This window comes from Lathyrus oleraceus, chromosome 2 (genome assembly GCF_024323335.1).
Source record: "Lathyrus oleraceus cultivar Zhongwan6 chromosome 2, CAAS_Psat_ZW6_1.0, whole genome shotgun sequence".
Classification (NCBI taxonomy): Eukaryota; Viridiplantae; Streptophyta; class Magnoliopsida; order Fabales; family Fabaceae; genus Lathyrus; species Lathyrus oleraceus.
Window position 1 is genome coordinate 389,987,540 of NC_066580.1, and position 20,713 is coordinate 390,008,252.

At 34.1% G+C, this 20,713-nt stretch overlaps 1 protein-coding gene across 1 annotated transcript; it reads left to right on the forward strand.

Annotated features, from left to right (window-relative positions):
* The first annotated feature begins 15,817 nt into the window (after positions 1-15,817).
* On the forward strand, positions 15,818-17,890 carry LOC127119684 (cytochrome P450 78A5). Its single transcript, XM_051049981.1, has 2 exons — positions 15,818-16,883; positions 16,991-17,890. The coding sequence occupies exons 1-2, from the start codon at positions 15,930-15,932 to the stop codon at positions 17,591-17,593; spliced, it is 1,557 nt and encodes a 518-aa protein (XP_050905938.1). The 5' UTR covers positions 15,818-15,929; the 3' UTR covers positions 17,594-17,890.
* Positions 17,891-20,713: the final 2,823 nt, after the last annotated feature.

Here is a 20,713-nt window from a genome sequence, read left to right on the forward strand (position 1 = left end):
GGGCCGAATCACCATAAACATCAATATGCTTGATCCTAAGATCAATACATTCTTCCAAACCCATAATACAGGCCTCATACTCCACCATATTATTCGTGCATTTGAAAGTTAGCCTTGTTGTAAAAGGAAAATATGTGCCCTAAGGAGTAATAATCACTGCCCCAATACCATTTCCATATTGATTTACAGCACCATCAAACACCATGCCTCATCGAGGACCAGGCTCTGGCCCTTCATCGAGCGTAGGCTCATCGCAATCTTTCATCTTCAAATACAGAATCTCCTCATCAGGAAAGTCGTACTGAACAGAATGATAATCCTCAATTGGTTGATGTGCCAAGTGGTCAGCCAAGATACTACCTTTAATAGCTTTCTGAGCTCGATACTCAATATCATACTCAGACAACAGCATCTCCCAACGGGCAATCCTCCCAGTTAAAGCAGGCTTCTCAAAGATATACTTGATTGGATCCATTTTGGATATCAACCAAGTCGTATGATTCAACATGGTGGGTTGTAGTTTAGGTTGAGTTTTCTCCCTTTGATAAAAAAAGACCTTAAGGCTTTTGACCAATCAATTCACCAACTTATTTTGAGATTTTTACCCCGAACTACAAGGTTTTGATCCTACCTTTGTGATGGTACGTAGACAATGGGTTTATCCATTCAAACACAAAAATTGTAAATAATTTGTATATTCTTTTCTCATCTCCCCAATCATGTTTGCACAAATATTTTCACAAATACCAACCTACCATACAACATTTTCAAAAAGGGCTCCCTTAGAGTACTAAGGATGTTTTGGGTGCTTAAAACCTTCCCATTGCATAACCAACCCCCTTACCCAGATCTCTGACATTTTTATTAGTTTTTGATTTGATAAAACTTCTCGGTTTTTGTTCGCTTTCTAACATTTCCTTTGGATAAATAGAAGTGTGGTGGCGACTCGAATTGTATGATTTACTTTTGATTTAGTCAATAAATCTAAAGGTAACGAATACCCCACTACACAAAGTACTTAAAGAATAAATGGGTATACAAACATATGTTCAACTGTGCAGGATCATAAGCATAGAATTAATCCTGATTGAAAGCATATGTGGAGAAGCAATATAAGTCTTGTTCTGATTGACCAGAATCTGATGACTCTGAACGTGTTCATCAGCCTATGAAGAATAAGAGTTTGGTCATATGCTCTTGCATCTGGTGACAACTCAGACTTTGATTGTTTGAATAGCCTCTGATCGATACATTGTACCAAAGCAGACTAATCTTGTCAAAGCCCCAGATTTCTAGACAAGGTCAACAAGGGTTTCATTTTGCAAGGCTCAAGGAAGGGTGATGCGACATCTTTAGTTTGTTCTTCCTTTTGTTAGATACAGAGTACTTCAAAAGATGATGTGAACAATACCATTATTCAATGGACAATGCTTTTATCCAGATACATTTTCTAACGTCTCTCTTGGCATGCTTCTTCACTAAGTTTAATCTTATGTTCAAACCCTCCCATGAATCTTTCTCTACCTCTATAAAAGGAAGCTGAAGATTTGAAGGAAGGTATATGTAAGACCCTAATTTTTACCATAAGATCCCTCATGGCATCATATCATTGCTCATTGCATTTCCTCAAGGATCATAGCATGTGTGGCTCCTTAACCCTTGGGTTGGGACTTGTGTGAGTTGGTTTGAGACCACCAAGCATGCTTGAATTGTATATTATTGCTTTTCTTATTTTGTTTACTAACCAAAAGAACAAAAATATGTCACTAACTCTTTTTATTTTGAAGCTCAAGTAATCATGTGCGCCCTTGCTCCTAGGAGGCTCCTAAGCTCAATGAAGTGGCTAGGTGAGGATGGAATCAAGCATGACAATGGTCTACAAATATCTCAATTATCATATATGTCTCCCAAATATCTCAATTTGAAAATTTGATCAAGATAAACCAAAGGGCTTGAGGATTGTTTCCCAAGGAAACCCAAATTCAACTGTGCATTGACTATGCCTTGCTCATGAAGCAACCTCAACCTATGATCAAATTCAATCAAGGTAAGTTATTTCATTCATTATTTTATACATATATGAGCCTATTTGAGTATCCTCAATCATTCATTCATCAAGATTTAAAGTTTGGCCTTGAGAAATTGACCAGTCAAGTCATCTAACTAAACTGAGGATCCCTGACACCTAACTTTTGATGTGTTTGTCAAATGAAGATGACCCCAAGATAAAAATTGTTCTTAATAACCATATGAACAACGTTAATGTTCATAAAAAATCTATTTGAAACTTGGAAGGTCATCATTCATTTCAAAACATTATAGGTCATTTTGACTGAAACCCTAATTTTGGGTCAACTTCCCAAGGATCTAACTTTCTTAATTTTTATGATTTTGATTTGAGACTAATTGCATTGGAAATATTAAGATGTCTAATTCAAATGTTATGTTGGACAAAATTTCATAATCCTAAAAGAAACACATTTTATAATACAAAACATTATAGGTCACTTTGGACCAAAACCATTAAATTTGAAAAATGTCCAACTTCAAGTGCCCATAACTTTCTCATCCAAAATCCAAACAATGCAAACTTTAAGTCCAAATTGATCATATTGAAAATATATACAACTTTGATGTTGGAGGTTTCTCCGTTTGAGGCTTGCATCATAGAAACAGAAAGGCTTGAAGTTGGTCACTTTTGGGGAAAAGTTTCAAAGGAAACCTAGACATGTTTTGTACCTCAAACTTCAAGGCCAGTTTTCATAAATTTCCAAACTGCAAATGGATTTTTGCCCAACATAGCTTTTGTTCCTTATGTCAAGACCTTTCCAATCATTACTCACACCACTATGTTTGGATTTTCTATGTGTGATTTTCGAAGAGGTGAATGTTTATGACCAAATATGCAATTCACTTTATAACTTGATGCATAAGCTAACAGCAGGCCTTTTGCACGTCCAAACCATCTTCAAATGATATCATCTTGCAATGTCGTCAACTTTTGGGCCTCACATGCGCCTGTACAGGCCCATGCAGGGAGGACCCAATTCTCATGCACACGAGTTTTCACTTGCTTGCATCCATCTCAGCTATAAATACATTGCCATGCTCATTCAAAATTCAACCTCATGGTGATCTGAAACTCTGCTGGAATCAAAACCTAACCTCACTCAAAGGAGTTTCACTTTTTCATTTCTCAATTTCAAGCTTGAATTTCAACACAATCAGTTGATCTTCAAGTCTTATTCCATAGCCTTGCATTCATATTACATCTCAAGATCAAATTGGAAGCAAAAGCTTGAAGGAATCGTGTTGTTCAAAGTTGCTCTTCAAAGGTATAACACCAAACTGTTTTGATCTAAAGCTTGATATACAATGTGAATTGCTTGTGTTTAAACTGTTTTCTGAACTCCTCGAGCAAGAGGCAGGCCAGTGATGGTCTTGATTTCATGATTGGAAGCATTTTAGTTTGCATACCTGAATTTTCAAGCTCAGATTTCTCACTTAATAGCAACATTGAGCACAATCCAAGGTAACAGGGGTGATGTACATCACCCCAACTTCATTTTGGTACCATGTTTGCTTATTTTCATTAACTTGCAAAAACCTGCGTGTAGTGGTCGGAAGTTGTTTGCTGGCCGGAGAAGATGGTGGTTTCCACCACCATCCCCACGTGGATGAACCTGTGCCTTTGGATCTCACTCAAATGATCTAATCGTGGCCATGCTTTCTATTGACTTATTTTAATTCACTTTGTTTCGCGCTTGACTCATGACCATGGTACTCCAGCGCCTCTGAGCCATTGGATAACGCCATGTCATCTAATGAAGTCAATCCAGCGCTCCTGGTTTTTTTGCTATTTTCTATTTTCTGTTTTTTTTTAATTCCTTTTATTTCAAAAATTCATAACTATTTTATTTGAAGTCACAAAAATATGAGACCAATGGCAAAAAAATTCTTGAAAAATCTAGTTTCATAATCTGATTTTTAATTATTTTTGTGACTTCATTTAGTATTTTTTGTGAATTATTTTGTTTTTAATAGTTTTTTAATTCATTTTAACTACTTTTTGATATCTGAAAATTCCAAAAATATTTTCTTAACACATATGGATCATGATAAGTCTATGAAAAATATTCTCATCAATTTCTTAATTGAGTTGAGATTTATTTGAGATTTTAACTCATTTGTGTTATATTTTATTTTTTTTAATTGATTTTAAATAGTTTCTGTTTTCAAAAATTGTTGAGGAAATTTGTCAAACCTTGTTTGACCATGTTAGACCTATGATAATTCAATTGGACTTGTTAAAGTTGATTTGAATTGAATTTGAGGTTTGACCATATTTTGTCCATTTTAATTTTGCATTTATTTTAATTCCAAAAATACCAAAAAAATATATTTGACTTGTTGACTTCTAATCTTCATTTCTCTTCTGTTTTACATTGGTTGATGATGATTTGATTCACATTTGATCATTGCGTTTTGATTATGTCATTTGAATTCTCATTTTGTTCATTTCATCTTCATCTCACTTCTTCTTCTTTTCTTTTGGCCAATGAGTTAATGTCTTATGGTTAGTCTTGACATATGAGAGGCTTAACCTTCTTTGATCCAAATCAAACTCAACTTGATCAAAGATCAAGTGAGTTGCTTTGTGTCTAAGATAGGTTGCTTCTTGGTCAAGCAAAAAGCCTAAAGTCCATACAAGGCCTTTCTTCTTTTCTTTTGGTATGACAAGTTGTAGGAGCTTGGCTTACTAGTCATGATCTCTAACTTGTGTTTATTTGCCTATAGTTTTATTGACCAGCCTCAGATAGGTGTGACTACTATATTAGTCCACTTACGATTGCTTAACATAGCACTAAATTGTCTTATGACACACTAACATTAACTACTAACTACTAACTTTAATTCAAGCCTTTAATTTCTTGCAATTTACTTTAATGCAATTTACTTTCTTGCTCATTAATTTATATTGCTTTTCCCTTTCCTCACTTGAGCACATATTTTATGTTTATGTCATTTTCCCTTTGCTCATTTGAGCTCATTATTGTATATAAATATATTGTTGCTTTGTGATTGTTTTGTCTTTGTTTGTGTGAACCCAATGCAAAAAGGAGAAAGGACTTAGAATTAGGACCTTACCTATGCTTAAAGGAGTTCAAGAGCAACTAGGCCTCATACCTTTAGAATGCTAAATTTGTTGAAGAGCAACTAGGCCTCATGCCTTTAGAATGCTAAATCCCAAAGTTGACTTCAAAGGACTTCTTTTCAAAAACTCATTCTTTGTCCATTCCTCTTATTGTGTTGTGAACTTTTTGATGTTTGCTCTTGTGTGATAGGGATTCCATCTTGAGGTAGTAAGGAGGACCATTGTCATGAGTAGCCAAGTTAAGAGAGACAAGCCAAATGGAAATCCTAGGAGCTTGAATGTATATTTGTTTTGATTGCTTGTTGCTTGCTAAGTCCAAAGGAAAGGGGCATCTTGAATCATCTTTATGATCTCAAGAAAAGGAACTCCAAGGGTTTTATCTCTTCTCTTATCTTTGCATGTTTAGGACTAGCCCTTCTCTTCTTCTCTCCACCCTAACCCAAGTCAAACTCATTTATGTGCAAATTTTGACTTTGTTTCAAATTAGAAACCTAGGCCTTATGCCTTTGATTTTCCAAAATCTTTTCATTAATACTCATTGTGAATGAATCTTAACTCAACTTTGACTTCACTTTGTAAATAATCTAACTTGTAAATACAACTCACTTCAAGTTGATTTTGTGGTTCCAATGGCCACCTTTGTTAAAACCTTTTTTTTAAAAAAACATTAGCCATAGGTTTGAGTTATCATAGTGGTTGATGTAAACCTCACCTTATCCTTAGTGATTGGACTATAAGTCTTCCATACTTATTATAGGGTGGATCCCTCATTAGTATGTTGAAGCTCTCCTCACATGGTGGATTGTTGGTTTAGATTGAGTTTTCTCCCTTTGATAGCAAAAGACCTTAAGGCTTTTGATTAAATCAATTCACTAATCTTTTAAGATTTTTTACCCCGAACTACGAGGTTTTGATCCTACCTTTGTGATGGTACGTAGGCGATGGGTTCATCCATTCAAACAAAAAAATTGTAAATATAATGTACATTCTTCTCTCATCCCTCCAATCTTGTTTGCACATATTTTCACAAATACCAACCTACAATACACACTTGCAAAAAGGGCTCCCTTAGAGTACTAAGGATGTTTTGGGTGCTTAAAACCTTCCCATTTCATAACCAACCCCCTTACCCAGATCTCTGACATTTTTATTAGTTTTTTATTTGATAAAACTTCTTACTTGGTTTTTGTTCGCTTTTTAACCTTTCCTTTGGACAAATAAAAGTGCGGTGGCGACTCGAATTGTATGCTTACTTTTGATTTAGTCAATAAATCTAAAGGTAACGAATACCCCGCTACAGTATACAACAATGCAATACAATACCTTGAGCATAACTCTGAGCTTTTATTTATAACTATTATTGCATAAGATCTTAAGATTTCTTATCTTTATATATCTTAGAAATCTTAAGAGCTTAAGAATCTTTGTGGTTGTTTCACAACTGGTATACTTATAATTGTGTATCTAAGTATAGTGGTTACTATGTATACTAAACTATTTGTTTAAAGTAGAGGAAGTATCTTGTCTATGTACTTGAGCAAGGAAGTCTCTTTCTAGGTTAATTGAGAATAAGTCTCTTGCAAGATTGCTAGAGCAGAAGTCTCTTTCTAGGTTGATTGAGAATTAAAGTCTTCTGTAAGTGTACTTAAGAAATTTGTAACTTGTTTGGTTATAGGAAAAATATCTTATTGAGGAAAGGGGATTGGACTACTCTCAGTTGAGGAGAGAAACCAGGATAATCTTTGTGTGTTGCTTGCATTTACTTCTAATCACTTTATTTCCGCAGTTGTTACTTGTTCTGATATCAGACTCTGAACTCTGTTCAGAATTTGGAGTTGCTAATCAAAAGTGAAATGATTTTTTTGGCATACACAATTCTACCCCCTTTCTTGTGTATTCTCACCTTCAAACACACAAAATCTCCAACCAACTATATATAAGGTCGTTAATCCTAGGAAGAGGATACTTGTTTTTAATAATTTCCTTATTCAACTTCCAATAATCCATACATAACCTCGTGCTCCAATCTATCTTCTTAACCAACAACGCTGGCACTCCCCACGGTGACACACTAGATATGAAAAAACTTCTTCTCCAGTAGATCTTCTAACTCTTTCTTCAGGCCACTCAACTCTGACGTGAACATTTTATACGGTGCCATAGTACCAGGTACTAAATCTATGGAGAACTCCATTTCACCCTCTGGCGGTAAATCACTAATATCCTCAAGAAAAACATCAAGGAACTCACACACAACATGCATGTCAACACCCATCGCTTTTCTCTGGACTCTCAAGGAAGCGATCATGAGCACTTGATCATTCTACTTCAAGCACATCTCTACTTGATTGGCGGATATGAATCTCGAATTCATACTCTCTTCGGGTTTGGGAAACAACATGCTCTTATAAAAACAATTTATATGAACATGGTTGAACTCCAACCAATTCATCCCCATAATAACATCAAGTTGACTCAGAAGCAAACATATCAAGTCAACTCCAAAGTCTTTACCATAAATGGTTAAAGGATAATTCAAACAAACCAACGATGTAGTCACCGAACTACTGGTCGGGGTATCAATGACCATACTTCCCTTCATATGAGACACTACATAATTCAACTGTACCATACAATCATGTGATATGAACAAATGTGTCACACTCATGTAATTGATATCAACCATAGAGACGTCATTAATAAAACACGTACCTCAAATCAAATTATCTAATCTCGAGACCTCCACACCACCAAGAGAAAACACCTTCCCACTAGTGCCCAGCATCTGACGCTTTCCTCGACTTTTGACACTAGCTACTAATATGACATGGTTCTCCATAATTGAAACAAGCCAAAACTGCACTTTTGCAATCAGCAACACAATGTCCCTGTTTCCCATACTTGAAACATGCCATGCATGTGCTCTTGCACTCAACAACACAATGACCTAACTCTCTGCACTTGAAGCATCTCAGAAAAGCAAAAACTCATCTCCAACTTGTTCCACTTCCACCTGCAGTCTTTTGTTGGAACTTCTTATTCCCCTTAGAAACCAGAGTGGCTTACCAAGATTCTGACTCCCACTCTTCTTCTAACTCACACTCTTGTAGTGAGCAGATCTGGCTCTACTATCCTCATCATAAATCATGCATTTGTTCACCAACACTAAGAAACAACTGATCTCCTGATAGCCTATGAACTACTTGATCTCAGGACGTAAGCCGCTCTAAATTTTCACGCACTTTGAACCCTCAACTTCCACACCATTAGCTGCATAATCATCCACAATCATATACCCTTGCTTCAGTTTCAAGAACTCTATCTCTTTGTGGCTACGAACATCAGTTCGAAAATGCTTGTCTAGAAACTCATTCTTGAAATTATCCCAAGTAATTTCTGCATTAGCAGCTTCCATCCTCTAACGGGTATTCTCCCACCAATACTCAACTTCCTCATACACAATATGCATTTCGAACAACACCTTTATGTGTATCAATGCACACCATGACTCTGAGAATCTTCTCAATCTCCTTAAGACAATCCTGAGCACCTTCAGGATTGTACCTTCCCCTGAAAGTCGATATGTAATTCTTCTAGAACTTTCCCAACCCACGAAACTCATCAGCCTTACCATTCTGATTTTGATTAGCATGCAACACTTCATTTGCTTGCGCTATCACATGAGCCATCGCCTTAAGAGAATCAGGAATCGTATGATTGTTTGTGTCACCCATTTCTTTCTGCACAAGCAAATAACTATTATAGAAACCAACAACGCCAATTATGTTTGATGCACAAGGTCATAAACAAGTTCACAAAACCTAGGCCAAATGAATCGACCAGACTCTGATACCAACAATATAACACCTTAAACCCCAAAACACTTATTTTATAAAAACATACGGATATAATTAACTCAGAAATAGGGTGTCACATTTTCTCAGCATAAACAACCTTCTCAACTATCATATTATAACAGCGGAATAAATAATAACAACCCAAATTTAATTGTATCATCAAATAAAATTGACTTCATTTCAAGCCATAAAAGAAATACTTCAATAACTTTACAAAAAAAAGAAAGATAACCCATCCCAGTGTTACACTATCATAGTGACATGCGAAAACTAAAATAAACTCAAAAGTGATAATTGAGAAAGAAGGGTGTTACACCATCCTCCAAATACAACAACAGCTAAGGCTCATCAACCCGAGTATATGCACCACATACGTAAAGACAACACAAATAAAAAAATAGGGTTGATACATTCACATATGTTAGTGGTGCATAAAATAACAAGGATGGTGTAAATAATATCACTCATCAATCACACAAATCATCCACAATAATAAGCAATCACAAATGCAGTTATGTATGCAATGTCTCTCATTTCCTTTACTCCAATGCATATGGTACCAATATTTTTGGATATCACAGGTATCTTACTGATAGATCCACTCGTCACTAGTTCCTCTCTAAACCTGGTTCCATCTCTTAACTATTAGACTCGTTATTGGTTCCTCTTTGAACCTGGTTCCATATTTGAACTAACAAACTCGTCATAGGTTCCTATCTGAATCTAAGACCCGTCACTAGTGTAGCGGTAAATTCATGATCATCAAGCTATGGATAAACAAGACATCAAATAACAAGAGTCGCCACTGCGCTTTTATTGTTTCCAAGGGAAAAGGGAAAAGTACGAAGGAAACCCAGAAGTAAGAAGTTTTCAAATCAAAACTAATAAAATGTTAGAGATTACAAGTAAGGGGGTTGGTTACACAGAGGGAAGGTGTTAGCACCCAAAGTGTCATAGGTACTCCTAGGGAGCCCTTTTTTGTGTGCATATGTATTTTGTACAAAATGATGTTTACAAACAAATAGAATGGGGGGATGAGAAAAGAATTCATTAATTATATTTTTGTGTTTGACAAGACCTTCGGACTTGTGCCTACGTACCAACATAAAAATGAGGGATCAAAATCTCGTAGTTCGTGATACAAATTTCAAAGTGGATGTATTGCTTTTAACAAAAATTAAGTTTGAAAGGCACAAGGGCCTAAAAATGGTTTGAATGAGTTAGTTCTTTTTGGCTTTTTTAAAGTTTAGGTCAAGTATAATTAAGTCTATTTACAAGTTTAATTAAGAAAAGAAGTTTGAAAATGCAATGGCATAAGGCCAAGTTTTCTAGTTTGCAAAGTGGTCAAAGTTTAGAACAGAACTAGTTTAAGCAAAGAAGAATTTTTAAAATGAGGGAGAGATTTTAAAATTAAAGAAATGGGGAGGAGATGAAGAGACTAATCCTATGCACAAAATTAAAAGTTAAGAGTTGAAAAGATCTGACCAATGAGTAGTAATCCAATAGACAAGGGTGTCTTATAGAACCCCCAAACTCCCTTGGATATTAGAATCAAGCCACAAACAAATGCATACAATATTATCTTGAAGATCAAGGCATCAAATAAAGATAGTCCCATCCAAGATTTAGCCACTCCATGATCTTCTTCAAATTAGCCCATGTAGCAGATGAATTTCACAAGTCACAGGTTCAAAATAACAGCTTCACAGTGATCATGTTGTAGATGAACTCAAAGGGATCTTCAATGATGTATCAGATGAAGTTTCAAATTGCAAGCACTTGGTTTCACAAAAGGTGGCATTGGCCAAGTCCTTTAGCATATGAATGTTGCCTAAATTCTAAGTTCAATTGTCCAAGATCAAGCCAACATTCCACACATAAGTTTTTTAGGGATTTTTAGTTGTTATTATGTACATTAATGGTCAAAGACCACACAAACAAACAAAATATACACAAGCAAGATATATCACAAACATGGTTCAAATGGACAAAGGGAAAATGGCATTAACATAAAAAATTAGAATGGTATGAATAATGACAAATGAATATAGACTTGAAATTGAATGGCATTAAAGTAAATGGCTAGGAATTAAATGTTAGTTGTTAATGAGTTAGAAGTTAGTATTGTTTTGCTTTTGCTTTTTGTTTTAAGTCATTCTTCGGAGAACACTCAACCCACTTATCATAAGCATGGATCCTTGAGCCAAGACATCTTCCAAAGGAAGGGAAAAAAGGCCAAGTTTCCACACAATACCATGAAAGAGGGGAGACTTACAATCTCACTAACTAGAATGTTATGCCTTTTGTGTCAAAATTTTAGCGTTATGTTAAGTAATCGTAATTGGACTTATGTAGAAGTCACAACTATTTGAGGTCGGGCAATAGAATTTTGGTTCTAATGCATGTTAGAGACATAGTATAATGGACTATACTCATGAAACATACCACACACAAAAAGAATATGCAAAAGAGGTGGCCTAATCTCATCCATACTTATGTTGATTTTGCAATCAACTAGCCTTAGGATTTAGAGACATCATAAGCCAAATGAATTAAATGCATTAAGAAGGGAAATTAGATGAAGAGGGAGGCGAATGGATCAAAATTCAAATTGGTCAAAGGAGGACTTTTACCAAGTTAATATCATTCATTCATTTTGGGAGATGGAATGTGCATTCCATCAATCCCTTAAATCCAATGATATTAACCTGACGAGGTCAAATCAACCTTGACCAAGGCCCAACAACACAAGTCAAACTTACACAAACCATCACAAGAGGTCAACACAATTATTCGGCATTTATTCAATTTAAAAAAATACTAAAATAAAGCATTTAAATTAAATACGGTTTGTCAAATTCCTAAAACCTCATCAAAAACACCAAAGAAATGGCCATGAGATTTATCATAGGTCAAATAAGGTCAAAGGACCTTGGAGAACTTTTTTTAGAATTTTTAAAGACTTAAAAGTATTTTTAAACAATTAAAAATTATCACAAAATCAATTAAATCATGAAAAATATTAATAATGATCCAAAAAATAATTTTAATTCAGAATATGAAAGAGGAATTTATTTAAAAAAATTGGTGAAACTCTCATATTTTTTGGATCAATATTAAAATTAATATAAATTAATGAAACTCAAATGAATTAAAACAAAAATCAAAAAATCAAAAAAAACGTGAGCCACTTGATCTCCCTCATTAATTGAGGTGGCAAATCAAGTGGATGGAAACACGCGTTCCATGGTGGAACTTAGTCAGCGTGCCACACGCATGGTAATAAAAAACAACGCCTAAGATTAAAACGTTTCAAATGGATCCTGTGGTCTGGAGACGTGCCAACACATCGCAGGAGCCAGAGCTCCAGTCTTCTTCTCCGATGGACCTCACCAGACTGGTCCACCCTCAACTATCACCAAAATAAAAAAAGAGGACATGATCTGAAAGAAAAAATGGTATAGAGCACGAATCTGACCTCAATTTCAACTAACTCCAAATATATAAAAATATATGAGGAGTTGAATTTTGAGGTATGACAACTGAGTTACTTCGATTTGACCTCAAAGCAACTCAATCTTCTTGCCTACATTGTAGGACTTCAGACAACCAAAGATTCAAGAGAATTGATGAGAATTTAGTGAGAATCAAAGAGATGAAGTTTTTTGAAATTTACCTTTAATGTTGTGCAGAAATGGATCTTGCTTGCTTCAACCTTGATCTGATCACACTTGAGAAGCTTGCAGGAGAGGTTTGGTAATGGTACAAAGCTTTGGATCCTGGAGTTTCTGAATCTCCAAACAGTGAGATTCAAACTCTATTTTCAAGTTGAAAATTCTTAGGTTTTCCTTTGAATGGTGAGGGTTTCAATTGGGGGGCAAAGCTGGCGCGCAAGGTCTATCGAAATTGAGCTTCAAGGGCCTATATTTATAGTAATTGGGACTGATATTTGCACATTTGAAAAATTGCTAAATTTGGATATTTCATGCACAAGCTTGCATGGGCGTGTACAGGCCCATGAAGCAATCCAATTTGATCCATGTACAATCCTTCTGAAGTTCAAATGAGGCTTGGATATCAAGGCAATGTGAAATGTGATTTTAGGCATTTGATTTCTTCCAATCATGCAGACCTGTTAAAGCCATGCGCAGCCCTATAAATCCTTATCCAAAATGCATGAACTTGGGTTCTTTGGAAAGCTTAGATCAAGGTGAACAACTTTTATGTTGGACACTTTTTCATTTGGAACTTGGATCATGGTTAATTTTAAGGTGGAAGTTTGGAAATTTCAACATGTTGAAAATGTTTCTAAGTGTCAAGCCATATATCTCAATATTCCACCTTGCTTAACTTTTTATGTGAGCTTCAAATTAGAAACGTGTCTTCATCAAAGTTGTAGCTATTTCAATGACCTTCAAAATTGTCACCAATTTCATGTCATTTGGATTTATAATGATAGCGTTATGTATTTTTGAAGTTGAGGAAAATCACTTGTTCAATGGTATAGGTCAAAATTGACCTATAATGTATCCTCATATCACATGCTCATAAAAGTTGAATTATCTCTCACTCCAAACAAAAAAGTTGAAGTATACATCTTGAATTGGATTGTGAAACTTAGAAATCTTTCATCTCATAAAAATTGAGTAAGTTATGGTCTTGGGAAGTTGACTTTGAAATTAGGGTTTAGACAAAATGATCTATAATGTTTCAACATAGAAAATGATTTTCTAAGCAAAACTAGCTCTAGGTATCAACATGAAAGTTATTTGGAATGTCATTTAGAGTAATGTTGCTCTTGGAATAATTTTCATATGGTGAAAATTGTAGGAGATAGGGTCTAGGGAGACCCAGTTTTGATCAAATGAATTCATCTGACCAACCACCATCAACCAACTTGCTAACCTTCAATTATTTTGACTTTTTAGGCTCATGGTAGATCATATATGCATAAGATGATGAATTTTTGAAGTGTCCTTTGAGAAATTTGATCAATTGGTGAGATAACTTGTTGGAGACGTTACTTAAGATACCCAGTCAAACTAGGGTTTCCAAGGCAAATCACTTCCAAACTCTTGAAGTAAACTTGACCAATATAACATGTAGAAATCATTGGGACTCATATATGATGTTTAAATCCATTGTGGATCAATCCTTGGTTGTGCTTTTAGCCATGAGGGTCTCAAACCCTAGGTGTGAACTTAATGAATTTTGATGATCATGCCCTGCCTACAAAAGATTTAGGCAAATACAAAGACATATTTTTGGTATTTTAGTTAGTAAAATGATAAAATATAAGTATGATACAATCACATGGTGCTTTGTGAAGCAAAAATGAATCTTGAATTTCCAAAGAAACACATTGCATTTTTCCTAAACATGAGCCATTTGAGTATGGGAAAACATATTGCCTATTGATGAATGGCAACACATTATTAGGCTGATGCACACCCTTGAATGAGCATGACACTGGATGACTCCAAACACTATTTTGAATCAAAATTCTTCAATTTACCTAGATGTTTCTCCTTAGCTATCCATGACTTTGTCGAATAATAAAAAATATTGAATAAAACTACCAATTTCTCGGATCAATCACAATTGATATAGAATTTGCATGAAATTTATTTATAAATAGTAATAGATTAAAAAGACATAAAAATATCTAATAATTTTCTTTATAAAGTATAACTAAAAATATACTAAATCATTTAGTAAAAGTGAAGCCAAGCCATAAAAGTAAATGATTTAATGTTTAAAAAAAAATCTAAACTATTTATTTATGATCATCAAGAGTTGATTGACACACAAGAACTAAAAAAATCCAACATCATCACACATTAGCGCACAATATTAATGAACATATGCCCACCACAACACTATAAACTCAACCTAACTATAACATGCCAATGATCCATAACACGAGCCACTAGATCACTCACATGCCTACTCTAGACCATGTTTTCTCAACAACCAATGGCCACCATAACATGGAGCCACCATAATATGGTTGTCCATCGTTCTCATCAAATGACAATGAACTTCTTTAAAATATATTCCATGCAAATTGCTATACCCTTAAATCATCTCATTCATATAATATTTCACTACATATAAGCCAAATGTAACATGTAAATTTCCCCCCATATAAAAGTAGTTATTATCAAGCACCATCCGCTATACCTACTCAAAACCCTCCCATAACGCCATCCTCTATACTACTAAGATCAAGTTGTCATGCAAAACGTCTTGCTAACAGCTGTTCCATTGTATTTTGAATCTATTATTAATTTTTTTTAATCTATTTCAGTTTTGTATAAAGAAAAAAGAATATAACTCTAGAAGAGTTTATCACATATTGTTAAGCTATGCCAATTCATTGGACTATGTTCCACTATTTAAGCTATAACATAGAGGAAGAGTTATTATTTTTCTAAAACCGAAAAATTCATTACCCAACGGTAAAAAAAAATAAATCATACAAAAAATAGGCGAGTTTGTGGGAAGTAAAGCCGAAATCTTGGAAAAGGTTAATGATACATACTGCTACACTCCAATTCGGAATGTGATGTCTTTCATTTCATGCCTCGAGCTTCCATTGTAATAAAAGCCTGTCACATTTTCATGCCTTTTCATATTTCCATTTTTATTATTTTTTATAAAGTTTTCTACCTTTCTTTCTTCCACTTCCACGTTACTTTTACTTGTATAGTATAGGTACTATGTTCCTTTAACCATGGTTAACTTAAAATTAACCACACCACTCACACCTCGTTTCTATATAACAGTAACTAACTCGCCAACACTCTTCGTCTCTTGCGTATCACTCGCATAGCTTCTCAAACTTCTATATATTTCAACTACCTAGTGTTAGTTCTAATTTGTCTTTGAGAAAAGAAAGAAACATTCTCGTAAAAATGTCTCCCGAGTTTCATCTTCTTCTTTTTCCTGACCTTGTTTACATTCACCCTCTCACTCTCAGTTTTCAAACTGCTATATGTTTTGGTTGGTTTGTTTTGTTTTTCCTGTTCTGGTTAACTCCGGGTGGGTTTGCTTGGGTTTTGTATAATAAGGCTTCGGGTTCGGTCCGGTCTGTTATTCCTGGTCCGTCTTTTTCCGGTTTGTTTGGGCTTTTGTCAGGAGAAACTCCTCACCGTGTTTTAGCCAAGGTCGCTCGGAGTCACCGAGCTGAGTCGTTGATGGCTTTTTCTGTTGGTCTGACTCGGTTTGTTATTTCGAGTGAACCGGAAACTGCGAAAGAGATTCTTTGCAGTTCTGCTTTTGGTGATAGGCCGGTTAAGGAATCGGCTTACGAGCTGTTGTTTCATAGGGCAATGGGTTTTGCACCGTACGGTGAGTACTGGAGGAATCTGAGAAGGATTTCTTCCACCCATTTGTTTTGTCCTAGAAGGATAAACGGGTTTGAAGGTTTTAGGAGTGATGTAGGATTAAAAATGGTGAAAAGAATAGAGTTTTTGATGGGTGAAATGGGTAGTGTTGAGGTGAAGAAAGTTCTTCATTTTGGGTCGCTTAACAACGTAATGATGACTGTGTTTGGGAAGTGTTATGAGTTTTTTGATGGAGATGGTTCTGAGCTTGAGGAAATGGTGAGTGAAGGTTACGAGTTGTTGGGTGTTTTTAACTGGAGTGATCATTATCCTGTTTTGGGTTGGTTGGATTTGCAGGGTGTTAGGAAAAGGTGTAGGGTTTTGGTAACTAAGGTTAATGCATATGTTGGAAAAATCATAGAGGAGCATAGAATGAGGAGAATGTCTGAAGGAAAATCTTTAGTGGGTGATTTTGTTGACGTTTTGCTTGATTTGGAAGAAAAAGACAAGCTCAGTGATTCAGATATGATTGCAGTACTTTGGGTATGGTATCGTATCTGTACTTTTCGATTCTTTAGTATTATATGTTTTTATGTTTTTTTTCTGTCTGTTATATTTTGATGATTATTTTTGTTTGATGTGTTTTTTAGGAGATGATTTTCAGAGGAACTGACACGGTTGCGATTTTGCTGGAATGGATTCTGGCTAGGATGGTCCTTCATCCAGAGATACAAGCAAAAGTACATGAAGAAATCGATCGTGTAGTTGGAAATTCCAAGGTTATTACTGATGTTGATGTTCAAGACATGCGTTATCTGCAGTGCATTGTGAAAGAAACTTTAAGGGTTCATCCACCAGGACCACTTTTATCATGGGCACGTTTATCAGTGCACGATGTTATGGTAGGTGACAAGTTCATTCCGAAAGGAACAACTGCCATGGTGAATATGTGGGCTATAACACATGATGAGAAAGTCTGGAATGATCCTGAGGTGTTTAGTCCCGAGAGGTTTATGGCTGAAGATGTTAGCGTTTTGGGTTCTGATTTGAGGTTGGCTCCGTTCGGAGCTGGGAGAAGAGTTTGTCCTGGAAAAGCCATGGGTTTAGCTTCTGTCCATCTATGGTTAGCTCAGTTGCTTCAGAGGTTTAAATGGGTTCCATCTGATGATTCTCCTGTTGATTTGGATGAATGTCTTAAGCTTTCCATGGAGATGAAATCACCACTTGTGTGCAAGGTTGTTCCTAGGATCTAACCTAGGGCTAGTCTGAATTTAGTATTTTTATATTACTTGACTGTGTTTTGGGAAGGATAAAGTTGGTCATGGTTCTTGTGATGTTTGGTTTCTTTTGCCTTGTTTGGTGAAAGAGTATTATTAGTGGGGTTATGATATCTTAGGCATTTTCTATTTTGAATCTAGTTTCAATGCAATTTGTGTTTTGTTTGTGACCGATTAGGTTAAGAAGTCATGGGTTCAATGTGAAACTGTTTGTAGTTAAGAAGATGTTTTGTTCATTTATGGGTTTTATCTATCTATGCTGTTTTCTAGTGATGTTCATGCTATCTTTCCTTTTTCTCTACAAGTAATATTTGTTGTTGTCTTCGTTAGTGTGTTAAATGTGTTGATATTGTTATGCGAATGAAATGAATGCACCCTACAAAACATTGAACCGTTGGAACTGACTTTCTAGAATTCCACTTAGCTTAAAATGAGTACATGTTTTATTGATCTTAGTAATTCTTAAGCATGAAGCAAATCATATTTTTAGTGATTTTCTGTAACTGATACTGATGTTATTTAAAATCTATCTGTTATCATCATAATTGCTAATGTGTAAACATTTAAATGTAATGTTCATGTCTAAATATTAATCTGATTAGGTTAAGAAGTCATGGGTTCAATGTTAAACCGTTTGTAGTTAAGAAGATGTTTTGTTCATTTATGGGTTTTATCTATCTATGCTGTTTTCTAATGATGTTCATGCTATCTTTCCTTTTTATCTACAAGTAGTATTTATTGTTGTTTTTGTTGGTGTGTTGATATTGTCATGCGAATGAAATGAATGCATCCTATAAAAATATGAATCGTTGGATACGTTTTATTGATCTTAGTAATTCTTAAGCATGAATCAAATTATATTTTTAGTGATTTTATAGTAACTGATACTAATGTTATTTTAAATCTATTTGTTGGTCATAACTTTATCAGTTATCATCACAATTGCTTATGGATAAACGTTTAAATGTAACGTTGATGTCTAAATATTAATCTGATTAGGTTAAGAAGTCATGGGTTCAATGTTAAACCGTTTGTAGTTAAGAAGATGTTTTGTTCATTTATGGATTTTATCTATCTATGCTGTTTTCTAATGATGTTCATGCTATCTTTCCTTTTTATCTACAAGTAGTATTTATTGTTGTTTTTGTTGGTGTGTTAAATGTGTTGATATTGTCATGCGAATGAAATGAATGCACCCTATAAAAAATTGAACCGTTGGAATTAACTTTCTAGCATTCCACTTAGCTTAAAACGAGTACACGATACGTTTTATTGATCTTAGTAATTCTTAAGCATGAATCAAATCATATTTTTAGTAATTTTATAGTAACTGATACTAATGTTATTTCAAATCTATCTGTTGGCCATAACTTTATCAGTTATCATCACAATTGCTTACGGGTAAAACGTTTAAATGTAACATTGATGTCTAAATATTAATCTGATTAGGTTAAGAAGTCATGGGTTCAATGTTAAACCATTTGTAGTTAAGAAAATGTTTTGTTCATTTATGGATTTTATCTATCTATGCTGTTTTCTAATGATGTTCATGATATCTTTCCTTTTTATCTACAAGTAGTATTTATTGTTGTTTTTGTTGGTGTGTTAAATGTGTTGATATTGTCATGCGAATGAAATGAATGCACCCTACAAAACATTGAACCGTTGGAACTAACTTTCTAGAATTCCACTTAGCTTAAAACGAGTACACGGTACGTTTTATTGATCTTAGTAATTCTTAAGCATGAATCAAATCATGTTTTTAGTGATTTTATAGTAATTGATACTAATGTTATTTCAAATCTATCTGTTGGCCATAACTTTATCAATTATCATCACAATTGCTTATGGGTAAAACGTTTAAATGTAACGTTGATGTCTAAATATTAATCTGATTAATTTTAAATCTATGGAACTTATAACTTGTTAACAAATTTTATTAATGATGAGTGGCTTTTTTTTACTACTCTATTAGTACCTAATTTAATTATGTGTGATTTTCGTTTACTACTTTATTTTCAACTTTGATTAAGTTTTTTAGGTGTCTTAGAGTGTTTTGGGGATAATCGTTTGTTTAATGAATGTGTTCTTTTTTAAAATAAAATATGACCATATTTTATTTTTATTTAAATTGTTTTTAGTTATTTGTTACAGAATGAGAAAAATTTATGAAAGAATTCTTATTTTTTAAAACATAATAAAATTTATTAGCTATCTTAATATATTATTCTATTTTCTATAGTTAAATGAAATAAATAATAAGTTCAGCTAAACCAATTCCAAGTTTTTGGTTCTACATATCTGAATATAGATTACTTTTTCTGCATTTCATTTCCTGTATTTAAAGTAAAAGTACTGTACAAATAACAAAAATAAGTTTAAATGCTATTAAAATTATGAAAGAGTTTAAAGGGAAAAGAAAGAATATGCTTAGAATGTGTGTTTTGTTGTTGTCTTGCTTCACTGTCGAAGACTGTTCGAATATATACTTAACATGGAGAGATATTATTCTTTAATTTATCAATGCATTGTATATTATTGAGATTATATTCCATTCTTTAAGTATGCACTTTATATAGAATAAAATGCATACATATAAAATCAGATAGCAAAATAATTATGAGTATATTCATATAATTTTATGATGTGCATCACATATGATTATTGATTAGGAAGAAGAAGCAAAAGAAAGATTGGATAAGATGTTTTGATTCTCTTCTAATTGAAGCATTGATGTTGAGACAATTTATAAAATTTCCATTTTATATACCGGAGTAGAGCATAAAATCTAGTAATACTTTTTGCAAATGTATAGTATAATTAAATGGATGTGTTTAAAACAAACACTTGTAAATATTTTTTAATATTTTTCAAAATAACACTAAACAATATTATAATAGTTAGTTGCCAAACCATTCTTTCTTTCACTAACTCTCCATTTAAATAAGTTTACATTTTTTTTTTCTTTTCGTAATCTTTGAATCGATAGTATTTTCATCTTTTTCTCTTTAACACGACAATGTATTTTTAAAAATAAAATCTTTATGGAATCTCCTTTTTCGTGTAAGATAATATCACTTTTTTTTACTTACAATT